The sequence below is a fragment of the Notolepis coatsorum genome (assembly GCF_963971535.1).
Source record: "Notolepis coatsorum genome assembly, chromosome: 5".
Classification (NCBI taxonomy): domain Eukaryota; kingdom Metazoa; phylum Chordata; class Actinopteri; order Aulopiformes; family Paralepididae; genus Notolepis; species Notolepis coatsorum.
The window spans coordinates 7753833-7772078 of record NC_140169.1 but is presented as its reverse complement, the minus strand read 5'-3'; the positions used below and the strand labels follow the sequence as shown (position 1 = coordinate 7772078).

Here is an 18246-nt window from a genome sequence, read left to right as displayed (position 1 = left end):
TGTGTATTGAGCCGTACTGTATTGTACCCATTCTGCAATCTGTTAAATAAAGTTTTCATTCATTCATTCATTCATTCTCCTCCCGATGTGTTCGTCTCTGCGACCAGCCGCTCTATCGGAGATAGGTTCACATTGTGTCATGTTTTGCTAGAGGGTGTATATGTTTATTATTCCGAATAGATCTACACGGGCTTATAGCCTATAATACGTGACATTTGAAGCAGGCACCACTGCTGTTGTAATTGTCTGGTAATAGCTGTTTCAAGTGTTTATTATTGGGTTGTTGTCGCAATTTGCGGCTCGTGCGGTACTGCCTTCCTATACCCAGTTAAAACTGTCTTCATAGCTCACGCCCCAGCGGCGATAGCGAGGGGGGGCGTACGCGTGTAGGTCAGTGGCCAATCAGAGCGCAAAACGGGAACCCGGAAACACAACTGCGTTGGTAAAAGCATACACGCGTCCTGGGTGGCTCTCAGATGAGTCCCTGTCCTGGGTGGCTCTCAGATGAATCCCTGTCCTGGGTGGCTCTCAGATGAGTCCCTGTCCTGGGAGGCTCTCAGATGAATCCCTGTCCTGGGTGGCTCTCAGATGAATCCCTGTCCTGGGTGGCTCTCAGATGAATCCCTGTCCTGGGTGGCTCTCAGATGAATCCCTGTCCTGGGTGGCTCTCAGATGAATCCCTGTCCTGGGTGGCTCTCAGATGAATCCCTGTCCTGGGTGGCTCTCAGATGAATCCCTGTCCTGGGTGGCTCTCAGATGAATCCCTGTCCTGGGTGGCTCTCAGATGAATCCCTGTCCTGGCTGCGTGTATCTTATTCCCAGTGGAAGAGTGCGTCGCGTGCTTCCGCGTTTTCTCTGATTGGCCATGATGCCCATGTGACCACGGCAGCGCGAGAGAGCTGCAGCGCGGAAATAGGCTGTCTATTGCCATTCTCTACGACAAACTCTAACCTTAACCAGCTCCTTAACAGCGCCTAAACTTAACTCTTCTAACCTTAACCAACTCCGAAACAATGCCTAACCTTAACCTTAACCTTAAGTTAACATGCCTAAACTTAATGCACGTTAAAAAAAAAAAAAAAAAAAAATTGAAGGGATTCGAACTTGTCACCAACGGACCGCAGGACCGCAGCGGTGCCAGTTGAGCTAAGCGTCGAATGAAAATCATCGGGGATTACGGCTACATAATGCCGCAAGCTCTGCCGCAAGCTCTGCCGCTCCGTTTACTACGGATATTTACCACTTGGTAGTTTACCACTGGTATTTACCACTTGGTTCCGAGTGCAACTTCCTGGTAATTTTCGACTTACGAGTTGATGAGGACCTGCTGTTTCTTGAGTGTGTGAACACAGTCTTTGCTAAATATGCTTTTGATTGCTCTCTAGTGGTGTGGAGGAGTACTGCAGTGGTATGTCTGGTATTACTTAATATGAGTAATTGATCAGAAGTGTGTGTGTGTGTGTGTGTGTGTGTGTGTGTGTGTGTGTGTGTGTGTGTGTGTGTGTGTGTGTGTGTGTGTGTGTGTGTGTGTGTGTGTGTGCGTGTGTGTGTGTGTTACCTCATAGGCTTCGTTGATGAGGTCTGTGATGTATGTGGGTCTGCTGCTGCTGTTGCTGCTGTTCTCCTCTGCTATGGGCTGGGGGGAGGGGGAGGGGGAGGGGGGCCGGTCTTCATTACTCTTCACCTGGTCTAGAAAACTATACAACACAAACACATTATGAATATACAGCGTTATACAACACAAACACATTAGGAATATACAGCGTTATACAACACAAACACATTATGAATATACAGCGTTATACAACACAAACACATTATGAATATACAGTGTTATACAACACAAACATTAGGAATATACAGCGTTATACAACACAAACACATTATGAATATACAGCGTTATACAACACAAACACATTATGAATATACAGTGTTATACAACACAAACACATTATGAATATACAGTGTTATACAACACACACACATTATGAATATACAGCGTTATACAACACAAACACATTATGAATATACAGTGTTATACAACACAAACACATTATGAATATACAGCGTTATACAACACAAACACATTAGGAATATACAGCGTTATACAACACACACACACACATTAGGAATATACAGTGTTATACAACACACACACATTATGAATATACAGCGTTATACAACACAAACACATTAGGAATATACAGCGTTATAAAACACAAACACATTAGGAATATACAGCGTTATACAACACACACACATTAGGAATATACAGCGTTATAAAACACAAACACATTAGGAATATACAGCGTTATACAACACAAACACATTAGGAATATACAGTGTTATACAACATAAACACATTATGAATATACAGCGTTATACAACACACACACATTATGAATATACAGCGTTATACAACACAAACACATTAGGAATATACAGCGTTATACAACACACACACACATTATGAATATACAGTGTTATACAACACACACACATTAGGAATATACAGCGTTATACAACACAAACACATTAGGAATATACAGCGTTATACAACACAAACACACATTAGGAATATACAGTGTTATACAACATAAACACATTATGAATATACAGCGTTATACAACACACACACATTAGGAATATACAGCGTTATAAAACACAAACACATTAGGAATATACAGCGTTATACAACACACACACACATTATGAATATACAGTGTTATACAACATAAACACATTATGAATATACAGCGTTATACAACACACACACACATTATGAATATACAGTGTTATACAACACACACACATTAGGAATATACAGCGTTATACAACACAAACACATTAGGAATATACAGCGTTATACAACACAAACACACATTAGGAATATACAGTGTTATACAACATAAACACATTATGAATATACAGCGTTATACAACACACACACATTAGGAATATACAGCGTTATAAAACACAAACACATTAGGAATATACAGCGTTATACAACACACACACACATTATGAATATACAGTGTTATACAACATAAACACATTATGAATATACAGCGTTATACAACACACACACATTAGGAATATACAGCGTTATAAAACACAAACACATTAGGAATATACAGCGTTATACAACACAAACACATTAGGAATATACAGTGTTATACAACATAAACACATTATAAATATACAGCGTTATACAACACACACACATTATGAATATACAGCGTTATACAACACACACACATTATGAATATACAGTGTTATAAAACATAAACACATTATAAATATACAGTGTTATACAACATAAACACATTATGAATATACAGCGTTATACAACACACACACATTATGAATATACAGTGTTATAAAACATAAACACATTATAAATATACAGTGTTATACAACATAAACACATTATAAATATACAGTGTTATACAACACACACACATTATGAATATACAGCATTATACAACACACACACATTATGAATATACAGTGTTATAAAACATAAACACATTATAAATATACAGTGTTATACAACATAAACACATTATAAATATACAGTGTTATACAACACACACACATTATGAATATACAGTGTTATACAACACAAACACATTATGAATATACAGCGTTATAAAACACACACACATTATGAATATACAGCGTTATACAACACACACACATTATGGATATACAGTGTTATACAACATAAACACATTTATGAATATACAGTGTTATACAACACAAACACATTATGAATATACAGCGTTATACAACATAAACACATTTATGAATATACAGTGTTATACAACACAAACACATTATGAATATACAGCGTTATACAACACAAACACATTATGAATATACAGTGTTATACAACACAAACACATTATGAATATACAGTGTTATACAACACAAACACATTATGAATATACAGCGTTATACAACACACACATTATGAATATACAGCGTTATACAACACAAACACATTAGGAATATACAGCATTATACAACACAAACACATTAGGAATATACAGTGTTATACAACACAAACACATTATGAATATACAGTGTTATACAACACACACACATTATGAATATACAGCGTTATACAACACACACACATTAGGAATATACAGCGTTATACAACACACACACATTAGGAATATACAGCGTTATACAACACACACACATTATGAATATACAGTGTTATACAACATAAACACATTAGGAATATACAGCGTTATAAAACACACACACATTATGAATATACAGCGTTATACAACGCAAACACATTATGAATATACAGCGTTATACAACACACACACATTATGAATATACAGCGTTATACAACGCAAACACATTATGAATATACAGCGTTATACAACACAAACACATTATGAATATACAGTGTTATACAACGCAAACACATTAGGAATATACAGCGTTATACAACATAAACACATTTATGAATATACAGCGTTATGCAACACAAACACATTAGGAATATACAGTGTTATACAACACAAACACATTATGAATATACAGTGTTATACAACATAAACACATTTATGAATATACAGTGTTATACAACACAAACACATTATGAATATACAGCGTTATACAACACAAACACATTATGAATATACAGTGTTATACAACACAAACACATTATGAATATACAGTGTTATACAACACAAACACATTAGGAATATACAGCGTTATACAACACAAACACATTATGAATATACAGCGTTATACAACACACACACATTATGAATATACAGCGTTATACAACACAAACACATTAGGAACATACAGCGTTATACAACACACACACACATTAGGAATATACAGTGTTATACAACACACACACATTATGAATATACAGCGTTATACAACACAAACACATTAGGAATATACAGTGTTATAAAACACAAACGCATTAGGAATATACAGCGTTATACAACACACACACATTAGGAATATACAGCGTTATAAAACACAAACACATTAGGAATATACAGCGTTATACAACACACACACATTAGGAATATACAGCGTTATAAAACACAAACACATTAGGAATATACAGCGTTATACAACACAAACACATTAGGAATATACAGTGTTATACAACATAAACACATTATGAATATACAGCGTTATACAACACACACACATTATGAATATACAGCGTTATACAACACAAACACATTAGGAATATACAGCATTATACAACACAAACACATTATGAATATACAGCGTTATACAACACAAACACATTATGAATATACAGCGTTATACAACACAAACACATTATGAATATACAGCGTTATACAACATAAACACATTATGAATATACAGCGTTATACAACACAAACACATTATGAATATACAGCGTTATACAACACAAACACATTATGAATATACAGCGTTATACAACACAAACACATTATGAATATACAGCGTTATACAACATAAACACATTATGAATATACAGTGTTATACAACACACACACATTATGGATATACAGTGTTATACAACGCAAACACATTAGGAATATACAGCGTTATACAACATAAACACATTTATGAATATACAGCGTTATACAACACAAACACATTAGGAATATACAGTGTTATACAACACAAACACATTATGAATATACAGTGTTATACAACACAAACATTAGGAATATACAGCGTTATACAACACAAACACATTATGAATATACAGCGTTATACAACACAAACATTAGGAATATACAGTGTTATACAACATAAACACATTATGAATATACAGCGTTATACAACACACACACATTATGAATATACAGTGTTATACAACACAAACACATTATGAATATACAGCGTTATACAACACAAACATTAGGAATATACAGTGTTATACAACATAAACACATTATGAATATACAGCGTTATACAACACACACACATTATGAATATACAGTGTTATACAACGCAAACACATTATGAATATACAGCGTTATACAACACAAACACATTATGAATATACAGTGTTATACAACACAAACACATTAGGAATATACAGCGTTATACAACATAAACACATTTATGAATATACAGCGTTATACAACACAAACACATTAGGAATATACAGTGTTATACAACACAAACACATTATGAATATACAGTGTTATACAACACAAACATTAGGAATATACAGCGTTATACAACACAAACACATTATGAATATACAGCGTTATACAAGACAAACATTAGGAATATACAGCGTTATACAACACAAACACATTAGGAATATACAGTGTTATACAACACAAACACATTATGAATATACAGCGTTATACAACATAAACACATTATGAATATACAGCGTTATACAACACACACACATTATGAATATACAGCGTTATACAACACAAACACATTATGAATATACAGCGTTATACAACACAAACACATTATGAATATACAGTGTTATACAACACAAACACATTAGGAATATACAGCGTTATACAACATAAACACATTTATGAATATACAGCGTTATACAACACAAACACATTAGGAATATACAGTGTTATACAACACAAACACATTATGAATATACAGTGTTATACAACACAAACATTAGGAATATACAGCGTTATACAACACAAACACATTATGAATATACAGCGTTATACAAGACAAACATTAGGAATATACAGCGTTATACAACACAAACACATTAGGAATATACAGTGTTATACAACACAAACACATTATGAATATACAGCGTTATACAACACAAACACATTATTAATATACAGCGTTATACAACACAAACACATTAGGAATATACAGTGTTATACAACACAAATACATTAGGAATATACAGAATTATACAACATAAACACATTATACAGCTTAAAATGCTACTGGTTTTTAAAGTACTGAAAGAAACGGTCCCCAAGTACCTAGTAAATTATTTTAATAAAGTAGGAGATGTCCACAAACACGCCACAAGAGGAAGCCCCACGGACCTGGTCCCGCCGAGAGTCAGGACATGCATGGGGAAAGATGCATTTTTTTTTTTACTCGGCTACGGTAATGTGGAATGCCCTGCCAACATTCATAAAACTCCTGAACTCCCCTCTCGGATTTAAATCCGCCCTAAAAACATGGCTCAGCAGCAACTCAAATTGGTCTTAATATGTTTTTAATCTCTTTTATCATAACTTGGCTTTTATTTCTCTTTATCATGAGTTGCTTTTAAGGGTTTGCGGATTTTCTTTTAACATTAGTTGACTGTATGAGTTGTCAGGTTAGGTGTTTTTATACAAATTTTTAGGATGTGTCCTGTCTAGTGTACATGTCCATTTGTGTTTTTGTGCCTTTTATGTTCCATATGGACCACAATGGAAACAAGCCTTGGCTTTATTGTGTTTTATCCATTTTTGACCAGCGTGTTGACACTGTTATTGTTTGTCTTTTAAATGTGTGTCCTACGATTGTGTCAAAATAAAGTATTCAATCAATAAAAAAAAGGAATATACAGCGTTAGACAACACACACACATTAGGAATATACAGTGTTATACAACACAAACACATTAGGAATATACAGTGTTATACAACACACTTTTCATTGAGTATGACAAAAATAAGTACTATTATAACTATAGTGCTATAACACCTTTTTTTATTCTAAAGTAGGTAAAGTACGTAGGTAAACACCTTTTAATTGTGTTTAGCCATTTAGACTGAATCTGTTCTGTATGAGTTCAGGGCATGTGAGGAGGAGAGATATATGGTTCAAAAGCGGGTGCTAGGGTGACGAGATAAGGTGCCAAGTAGCCAGGGACTAGGGAGGGGAGTAGAGTAGGCCCCCCCGAACCTTAGTCCCTAACAGGCGGCAGCGGAATTGCGAGGGCATGTTAAAGAGCTGTTATAGTGCTGGGGAGAGGTAACAAAGGCCCCCATGTCTAATGAAAGATTAATTAACATCCATGTGCTGTGGTACCGTCTAGTCGGCGCAGTTGTCGCATGTAAATCTTTTGCGCTAGTATATCATTTGTGCAATATCTTTAGTGAATAGGTCCTTAACACATTCTGCGCCACGCAGTATGCCCATCTTATACCACTCTCTGCCAGTGCTGTAACCCTATGGAGTGGCTCACCTTCTTTGCAGGGCTATAACTTTTTAAATATTATATATATATCGACATTACTATGGCCCATTCAACATCGGGTATCTATCGTTCCGGATGTGGGAACGTTATATATTTATGCTCCATCATGTGTGAAGGAAAGGGAGGCGGGGGGGGGGGGGGGGGGGGGTCGTTTATGATTCCTTGATTGTCACTAACGGCTTTCTTTAGTACGACACCATACGTTGATCGGATAGATTGCAATGAAATAAAAAAAATCATCTTCCCTTTATTCATTTGCTTAGATTTTTCAGGTCTGGTAAATTTTAGCATGGTGTTATTCACAGTCAAAAAAATATATAATTTGAATTGAATTGACATTCTCATTTGGTTCATTACAATTTACTCAAGCCTAGTAACAGACTGACACTGGGAATACATTCCCTGAGATCCATGCAAATGGCCAATTTAAAAAAAAGTTTGTAAATGTGTATTATACGTTCTCATGGAATGAATGAGATTAAAAATAAATAAATAAAAAAAATTACTTATTTTCTTTTAATTAATTTTGAGTTAATTTTCATAATGCAATAATTTGCTGTGTAATTAATTAATCTAATTAACGCAATAAACTGACAGCCCTTAAATAAAGTTATTATTATTATTATTATTAAGACGGAGCACATAGCGGGCGCAAATCACACGCAGTTAAGCACAATCCATTCTTTGTGAATTCGCCCCACAGTCACCTGGTGAGGATGATATAATAAAGAGTCACCTGGTGAGGATCATATAATAAAGAGTCACCTGGTGAGGATCATATAATAAAGAGTCACCTGGTGAGGATCATATAATAAAGAGTCACCTGGTGAGGATGATATAATAAAGAGTCACCTGGTGAGGATCATATAATAAAGAGTCACCTGGTGAGGATCATATAATAAAGAGTCACCTGGTGAGGATCATATAATAAAGAGTCACCTGGTGAGGATCATATAATAAAGAGTCACCTGGTGAGGATCATATAATAAAGAGTCACCTGGTGAGGATCATATAATAAAGAGTCACCTGGTGAGGATCATATAATAAAGAGTCACCTGGTGAGGATCATATAATAAAGAGTCACCTAGTGAGGATCATATAATAAAGAGTCACCTGGTGAGGATCATATAATAAAGAGTCACCTGGTGAGGATCATATAATAAAGAGTCACCTGGTGAGGATCATATAATAAAGAGTCACCTGGTGAGGATCATATAATAAAGAGTCACCTAGTGAGGATCATATAATAAAGAGTCACCTGGTGAGGATCATATAATAAAGAGTCACCTGGTGAGGATCATATAATAAAGAGTCACCTGGTGAGGATCATATACAAGAACGAGCTGCCGCTGCAGATCATGCCTCATCACTGTCCCATTTTAAAAGCCTCCTTAAGACCCACCTTTTCTCTCTGGCTTTCGACACCATGTAGCTTGTTGACTTCATGATTTTATTGTGTTATTGTGTTATTATTGTTGTATCGTTTTGTTACTGTGTCCTTTGCTTTTAAATACTTTTAAGTACTATTTAAATTTTTATTGTTGCCTATGTTTATCTTTTTTTCCCTTTTCACTAGGGATGCTCGATATTGGCTTTTTTTACTGATACCGACATACCGATATTGTCCAACTCTTAATTTCCGATACCGATATCAACCGATACCGATATATGCAGGGTTCCCCCCCCCCAATTTTTTTTAATAATTTCAGGTAATTAACATTACATATATCTTGTTGTGGAATTAACACAACATTATGCATTAGGGATGCTCGACATTGGCTTTTTTACCGATACCGATATACCGATATTGTCCAACTCTTAATTTCCGATACCGATATCAACCGATATCACATTTTAATGCCGATATCGGCCGATAATATCAGTAGGCCGATAATATCGGACATCATTTCTATAGAAATGTAAGAAAATGTAAAATAAAAAATTGAAAACCGATACCGATATTTTCCGATATCACATTTTAATGCCGATATCGGCCGATAATATCGGTAGGCCGATAATATCGGACATCCCTATTATGCATACTTTTGACAATAAATAAAATCAGAATTTGTTCTTACTTGCTTGCCTGGGTAAATAAAGGTTATAGAAATGTAAAAAAAACAATACCGATATATTCCGATATCACATTTTAATGCCGATATCGGCCGATAATATCGGTAGGCCGATAATATCAGACATCCCTACTTTTTACCACTCTTGTTCTTTTATCAATTTTTTTGTGCCGCTTGTGTTTTTTTAGTATGCTGCCTCTGTACAGCACCTTGTGGCACCTTGTGGCTGTTAAAGCGCTTAATAAATAAAGTTGGATTGGATTGGATATAATGAAGCACACAGTCACCTGGTGAGGATCATGAGGGACTGCCCCTCGTCGACGCTGGCACACAGCTGTGTGGCGTTAGCGTCCAGCACGGCCAGGCCCAGCTGGAAGATGGCCTTGATGCCGTGGAAGAAGAAGCAGTCGACGACGCACACGGCGCTGGGGAAGGGCAGCACGCTGACGAACAGCGTCAGGAACCAGGAGAGGGAGAGGGAGGACAGCGGGGACAGGTCTGGGATCTGCTCGGACAGCTCCGGCAGACGCTCCCGGATCAGCTCCTCAAACACAGACTGATCCACCTGCGCCCCTGGAGGGGGAGGGTAGAGAGAGAGTGGGAGAGAGAGAGAGAGAGAGAGAGAGAGAGAGAGAGAGAGAGAGAGAGAGAGAGAGAGTGGGAGAGAGAGAGTGGGAGAGAGAGAGAGAGAGAGAGAGAGAGAGAGAGAGAGAGAGAGAGAGAGAGAGAGATTTGGCAATGTAAACTTATGTTTCCCATGTCAATAAAGCCCATTTGAATTGAATTGAGTGGGGGGGGGGGGGGGGGGGTAGAGAGCGAGAGCGAGAGCGAGAGAGAGGTAAGAGGGAGAGATAGAGAGATGGGAGATCACAGCTGTGGTCGGGACAATTCTCTGCCCTTCCCACATCAGAACGAGAAGAAGTAGAGGTCTAGCTTGGTACTCACAGTATGTACTAGGGAAACAATCAAGTGTTTTGCTCCTGATCTGAGTCATTTAATATTATTGAGTAATACTCAATACTGGCAATATTTGTATTTTCATAGATGAGCGGTTCTCAAACTACGGGTTGCATATTTATTATAGTTTTTTTGTATGTTCTGACAACATTTTGGCTAAATATGCCTCGTTTTATAAATGTCTATTGATAACATAGTGCTGTAATTACAGTTTCTAATAAATATGCACGATCAAGTACGTGTGCTTTTATTTTGATATTCCTTAATTCCACATTGAAATGACGCGATACATTAAGTGTGGGGTCACCAAAATAATTCCTGAATAAAATGGGGTTGTGGTATAAAAAGGTTTGAGAACCCATGTCCGATAATACAACTGCACAGTACACACTTCAAGTACATTATAAGTTAAAGCAATCCAATGTACTGTAAGTACGATAATGCTTGGCCATTGAATAGTTCTGCTTAAAGAAAAAAGTAGCCTGCATCACAGCTTTCCCTTAATGGTTTTAATAATTCTTTTAACAAAAGAAAATATATATCTGAATTTGATCTGGCTTTATCAGATCAAACCAATCAATTAAAATATGCTGTGTGATGTCTGTCTGATTGGGATGTCCCTAGTATGGACTTGAATTCAAAACAGGGAACCTCAATGCGTGTGTCGTACACATGCAGGTGAAGACAGACAGTGTGTCCTCAAATCAACACCACTGTTTAAAAACAACAACAAAAGAAAATTACATTTGAAGGAAGAGGAAATTGCTTCAAATGCAGCTTGTATATTATGGAAAAAAAACAGCTTCAAACAGCACAGGAAATTAAGCAGTGTCTGTTCAGTAAGGAGTAAGGAACAATGACTCAGAAGCAGCCAGACAGTAAACAAAACCACACTCAAATCACCCAAACCTGCACAGCAAGCTAGCGGGAGCGCGCCTATGTTCCTACAGCACTGTTCCCACAGCCCTATGTTCCCACATTTCATAAATCATAAATTTGTATCTGATTTTATCCCCCTTTCTCTTAATTTGGTAGCCAATTACACCCAACCTAGTATCCAATTGTCCTCTGGTAGTAGAGGGTTCGTCCGGCCAAATAAGGCTGTGGGACCATAGGGCTGTGGGAACATAGGGCTGAGGGAACATAGGGCTGTGGGAACATAGGGCTGTGTGAACATAGGGCTGTGGGAACATAGAGCTGAGGGAACATAGGGCTGAGGGAACATAGGGCTGAGGGAACATAGGGCTGTAGGAACATAGGGCTGAGGGAACATAGGGCTGAGGGAACATAGGGCTGTGGGAACATAGGGCTGAGGGAACATAGGGCTGTAGGAACATAGGGCTGTGGGAACATAGGGCTGTGGGAACATAGGGCTGTGGGAACATAGGGCTGTGGGAACATAGGGCTGTGGGAACATTGGGCTGTGGGAACATAGGGCTGTGGGAACATAGGGCTGTGGGAACATAGGGCTGTGGAACCATTGGGCTGTGGGAACATAGGGCTGTGGAACCATTGGGCTGTGGGAACATAGGGCTGTGGGAACATAGGGCTGAGGGAACATAGGGCTGAGGGAACATAGGGCTGTGGGAACATAGGGCTGTGGGAACATTGGGCTGTGGGAACATAGGGCTGTGGGAACATAGGGCTGTGGGAACATAGGGCTGTGGGAACATAGGGCTGACGCCGAGCTAGCTAGTTGGACAAGGACCCGATAAACCTCCATAGCTAGTTGAACAAGGACCTGATGAAAAATATATATATATAAATAAATATCAATTTATTTATCTTTTAACCTAGGTTACATTTCTTGAAATGTGGTCCTAAATCAGATACAGGTATTTTGCAATGCAACGTTCACACTGTCGCATTCACACCAGAGCTGTTTGGTCCGCTTTAAACGCACCAGAGTTTGTTTCCTCGGATAGTCCGCTTGGTTTGGGGTAGTGTGAAAGCTCATTCAAACTCTGGTGCGGACCAAAAAAGCGAACTCTGGTCCGCCTCAAAACGTAGGTCTCGGTTCGCTTCCAAGTGAACCCTGGTGCGTACTTTTGTGGTGTAAATGCTCATCGGACCAAACGCAAGACCAAATATAGGAAGTGACCCGATAAACTGTGCATCTTGAGTAGAAGGAAACAAAACAAACACAGCGGCACGCACTGCAAAACAAGCACGCGTGGAACATGTCTCGTGGACAGACGTGGGCGAATGAGGAGGTAAAAGCCCTGATAGAAATATGGTCAGACGAGCTAATTAAACAGCTGCTTGTGGCCACTCACAAAAACAACGAGGTGTACAAGTTGTTTAGCGAGACAATGATGGCAATGAGCTTCAATCGAACAATTGACCAATGTCACATCAAAGTTAAAAAACTGCGTCAGCATTTCAGCAATATATGAGAATAATGTGTGTGCGCTGGGCTGTTCCGGGGGCATTTTGTGGTGTGTGTGTGTGTGTGTATGTGTGTGCGCTGGGCTGCTTCGCAGAATAATGTGGTGTATGTGTGTGTACAGTATGTGTGTGCGCTGGGCTGCTTCGCAGAATAATGTGGTGTGTGTGTGTGTATGTGTGTGCGCTGGGCTGCTTCGCAGAATAATGTGGTATATGTGTGTGCGCTGGGCTGCTTCGCAGAATAATGTGGTGTATGTGTGTGTATGTGTGTGCGCTGGGCTGCTTCGCAGAATAATGTGGTGTATGTGTGTGTATGTGTGTGCGCTGGGCTGCTTCGCAGAATAATGTGGTGTATGTGTGTGTATGTGTGTGCGCTGGGCTGCTTCGCAGAATAATGTGGTGTATGTGTGTGCGCTGGGCTGCTTCGCAGAATAATGTGGTGTGTGTGTGTGTGCGCTGTAGAGCTGTCCCCGAAGCCTGTTTTTGGGATTCTAAATATCCAATAGACGAGCGCCCTTTTCGATCGCGTGACATTGTTCAGAAAGTTTGGTGCACTTGACAAATTGCAGTGTGAAAGCAAACCGAACCAAATGAATAACGCAAGAATGTTGCAACTTAACCCCCCGAATCGCACGAGTCGCACTGTGTGCTAAGGTGAAAGCGACCTTAGCACACAGATCTTTTGATTTGGCTGTTTTTTAGTTATTATTATTTTTTTTTAATATATTTTTGCACAAATCTTACAAATATTCAAGAGACATCTTTCAACAGCATAATATGCAAAATCCAAGATTTGTCTTTTTCTTTTTCGTATTGACATATAAAACATACAAAAGACTTATACAGACATACCAAAAACTGAAATGGAAATAAAAAAAATACTCACAAAAAAAAACAAAAAACATTACTATATATTGTGCATATATAACCAAGATGCACATACGTTACATGTAGTCCGCTTCTACCTGCGAAGCAGGTATGTGCTGCATCTCTATCAGGATGCCATCTTTCTCCATAGTGCATGTGAGAGGATGCGTCTCAGATGTATGTATGTGTGTGTGAGAAAGTGTATGAATGTGTGTCTCAGATACGTGTATGTGGGTACGTGTCTCACGTATGTATGTGTGTATGTCTCATATCGCTGCTGTCGGGACAAAACCTCATAACTCCAAAAACCCAACTTTTCAGCAGATGAAAAAAACTAACACAGATTTGAGGGTGAATAGAGTTAGGAGGTTTAGACAGATGATCGGTTTAATGCTTTCCCATTGTTTAAACTTTGTAAAACCCACACACACATATGGAGGATGATCTACTGAGTTTATTTATATAAAAAAAAAATATTAAAAAAATGGAGTTATGAGGTTTTGTCCCGACAGCAGCGATATGTGTATGTGTGCATTTCTCAGATACGTGACTGTGACCCTACCTTTTGTGTGTGTCTCGTATCCATGTACGTCTCTGCCATGTGTGTGAGTGTATATCTCAGATGTGTATATGTATGTGTGTCTCAGCTATGTATGTGTGTGTGTCCCATATGTATGTGTATATCCCCTATATGTGTAAGTGAGAGCTTATGCTTCAGATATGTGTATAAGTATGTGTGTGTATGCCTGCTTCCTATATGTGAGTATATGCGTGTATGTGTGCCTCCGACATGTATATCTCAGCCATGTGCATATGAGTGTGTGTAGCTCAGTTATGTACACATACGAGTATGTGTGTCCTAGACATGCGTATGCGGCTAGATATGCGTATGTGAGAGTGTGATAGAGCAAGTGGCTATTCCATAGATACACCATTCGGACATACAATATGTATATACATACATAATACAAAATAAAATATAGGTACCATCAGGTCAGATCCTATTTTTCACATTCATCATTGATAATACTGAAACCCCGCCTCCATCATTCGTCCCCAGACCGTTCAGTTAGGTGTAGAAAATTATCCCATATCTCAGCAAAGATATCCTCTCTCCCTGCGACTCTATATGTTACCCTTTCATATGATGCTGTCCGGAACATTAGTTCCATCCATTCTTTAAAAGTAATATCAATGAGTGATTTCCAATGTCGTAAGGCAATTCTACAACCTGATATCATGGCCATTCTATACCACATTCCTTGGTACTTAGACAGTTTAATCTCTTTCGGTACTATACCCAATACACATGCCACTGGGGAGTTATTCACCTTTACATTCAAAACTTTACTTCACAATTTGATCCCACATTTTCTGAACTTTCTCACATTCGTATAACATATGTAGTAGAGTACCTGTCTCCTCACATCTCCAGCAGATGTCACTGTTTCTTAATTGTAGTCTGGCTAGTTTACTAGGCGTCCAATAGCTTCTGTTTAAGACTTTGTAAAAGATAAGTTGTGATTGTGCCTCCCGAGAGAATTTACCCCATTTGGACACCAGCTTCTCCCATATTTCCTCATTAATATCCTCACGTACATCGTTCTCCCAGCTCAACCTGAGCCCCGCCAATTTGGGTGCATTGTGTTCCCTTATAACATCATAGAATCTTGACGCACCGCCTTTCCTACGCCATCCTTTATAAAATATTTCTTGAATTGCAGTAATCGGGCCACATTTTGCCCCAACCACTGATGACGATATACAATGTCTAATCTGTAGGAATCTATAGACGTTTCTATTATCTATGCCAAAGTCCTTTCTAATATCCTCAAACGGTAATACCCCATCTTCCCCGGCTATATCACCTAGTACATGTATCCCCTTTTTAACCCAGTCCTCCCATATGATTTCTTACCAATCTTTAGTTTTTTATTAAACCATATAGAGGCTCTTGTAGTTAGATATGGGTTATCTCTAGTCAGCCTGTGTGATTGATTCCAAGTTTCTCTGGTAAATGCCAGGAGAGGGTTCTTAAAAGGTATAGGTCTGTCTGATTGTGTCAGGAAGGATTCCAGAGATGAGGGATATACCATTTCCTCCTCCATCTTGACCCAAGCAGGTGCCTCTTCAGCCGAGTGGTTCCTTTTGGAGAGCTGGGAGAGTGAGAACGCATAGTGATACCAGTCTAGTTTAGGCAGGGATAAGCCGCCATCTTCTTTAGCTGCATACATTTTGGCCCAACCGAATAGCGGCCTTTTGCCCCCCCCACAAATATACATTAATTACCTTGTCATATTGTTTGAGTAACTGGGTTGGGAGGGTTAGTGGAAGCATATATAGAATATAATTTAATTTGGGAGCCAATATCATTTTTACTAAGTTTACCTTCCCAAGGAGGGACATATTCATCTTGGCCCAATTCTGGGTTAAAGCACTAACGTGTTCGATTATAGGGGCAATATTAGCTTGTACTATCTCTTTCAGACCTGGGATCAGCTTTATTCCTAAATATATCAACCCTGACGGCATCCACCTGAACTGCCACCCTCTCCTGATAGCAGAGGGGCAGCATTTAGAGAGAGTTCAAGTTTCAAGTTTTTCAAGTTTCTTTAATAGTTGTCATACAGAAGTACAGAATACTTTCATACAAAATGCTTCTTACTGTTACGCTCCAGAGACTATGCTAGACAAGATAGTATCAAATAACATAGTATAGCATGTAATTTAGAAGTAGAAAATGAGGTCACAGTGTTCAGTATAGACATATGTACACTGTTCGATGCAGAATAGACGTTACTGAATTACCATATAATATACAATACTATTGTAACTGAGGGGTACAATTCCCTGACTGTATTAATCAAGTATGGTATCATTAAACCACTACCGTCTTATGTACATTATACTGGCCATACCGTACACGAGTATATGATGAGAACACTTCCCCACAATGAATCGGTTCCACACAAAGTGGTAATTAAGTATTTATTGCAGCAAAAGGTACATAATATACTTCTCTATTTTACTTTGGATGCGCTTATAAGGCAAAGGAATGTGCGTAGGCAAATCAATAATGAATGTCCATTCTCTGGTTACGCAGGAGGTAATTATACAACCTGAATCTTAGGGAATTATATCTATGGTACACTAGTAATATATAGCGGGAGATACTGGAAGGGTCCCCCCGGTTGTAAGCCAGCAGGGGTAGAGGATCTGTCGGTAGTAGAGAGTCTGGTCAACGATGACTAAGGAGACTCCAAGTACAGGAGACGGTGCAATAGTCTCTTGATCCACAGACGAATACAGCTGTTCTCCGTAGACTGTAGCTCCACAGTGAAGAAAGCTAGCCGGCCTCAGGCTCTCTGAGGCGCAGACTCGACGTGGCTCCTTACAGGGTAAATCCCACACGTGTAGGCGTCGGCGATTCTCCGCTCCATAAATCACAGGACCAAAACAAATATAATCCAGCCGCAAAGGGCTATGTAGTCGTCGGGTAGATTAATCCAGTGTACATGTCCACACGGTTCTCGTCTAGGTGTCCTCGGGTGAAAGCGCCATGAAAGCAGCCCAGCCTGGATAAGCACTCTAGCTGGTACGAGGAAGCGTTGGTGATGCTGGTCACTGTAGAACTTTAGCCGCACGATACACTATACACAAATAGACTATTACTGACTTAATAGAAATATGTCGCACTCGACGGTATAGCGCCAAACTCTGACAATTCAGTTATTAATTCGCACGCGGTCTCAATGCACTATTTGG

At 38.7% G+C, this 18246-nt stretch overlaps 1 protein-coding gene across 2 annotated transcripts in view; it reads right to left on the bottom strand.

Annotated features, from left to right (window-relative positions):
- The window catches only part of tbc1d8 (TBC1 domain family member 8), a 188990-nt gene that overhangs the window by 38186 nt on the left and 132558 nt on the right, over positions 1-18246 (bottom strand). For both annotated transcript variants that reach the window (XM_084313944.1, XM_084313945.1), the window contains 2 exons: positions 10557-10842; positions 1559-1697 (listed from right to left, as the gene is read on the bottom strand). In XM_084313944.1, the coding sequence (XP_084170070.1) occupies positions 1559-1697; positions 10557-10842 (425 nt within the window). The remainder of the gene's footprint in view (positions 1-1558; positions 1698-10556; positions 10843-18246) is intronic.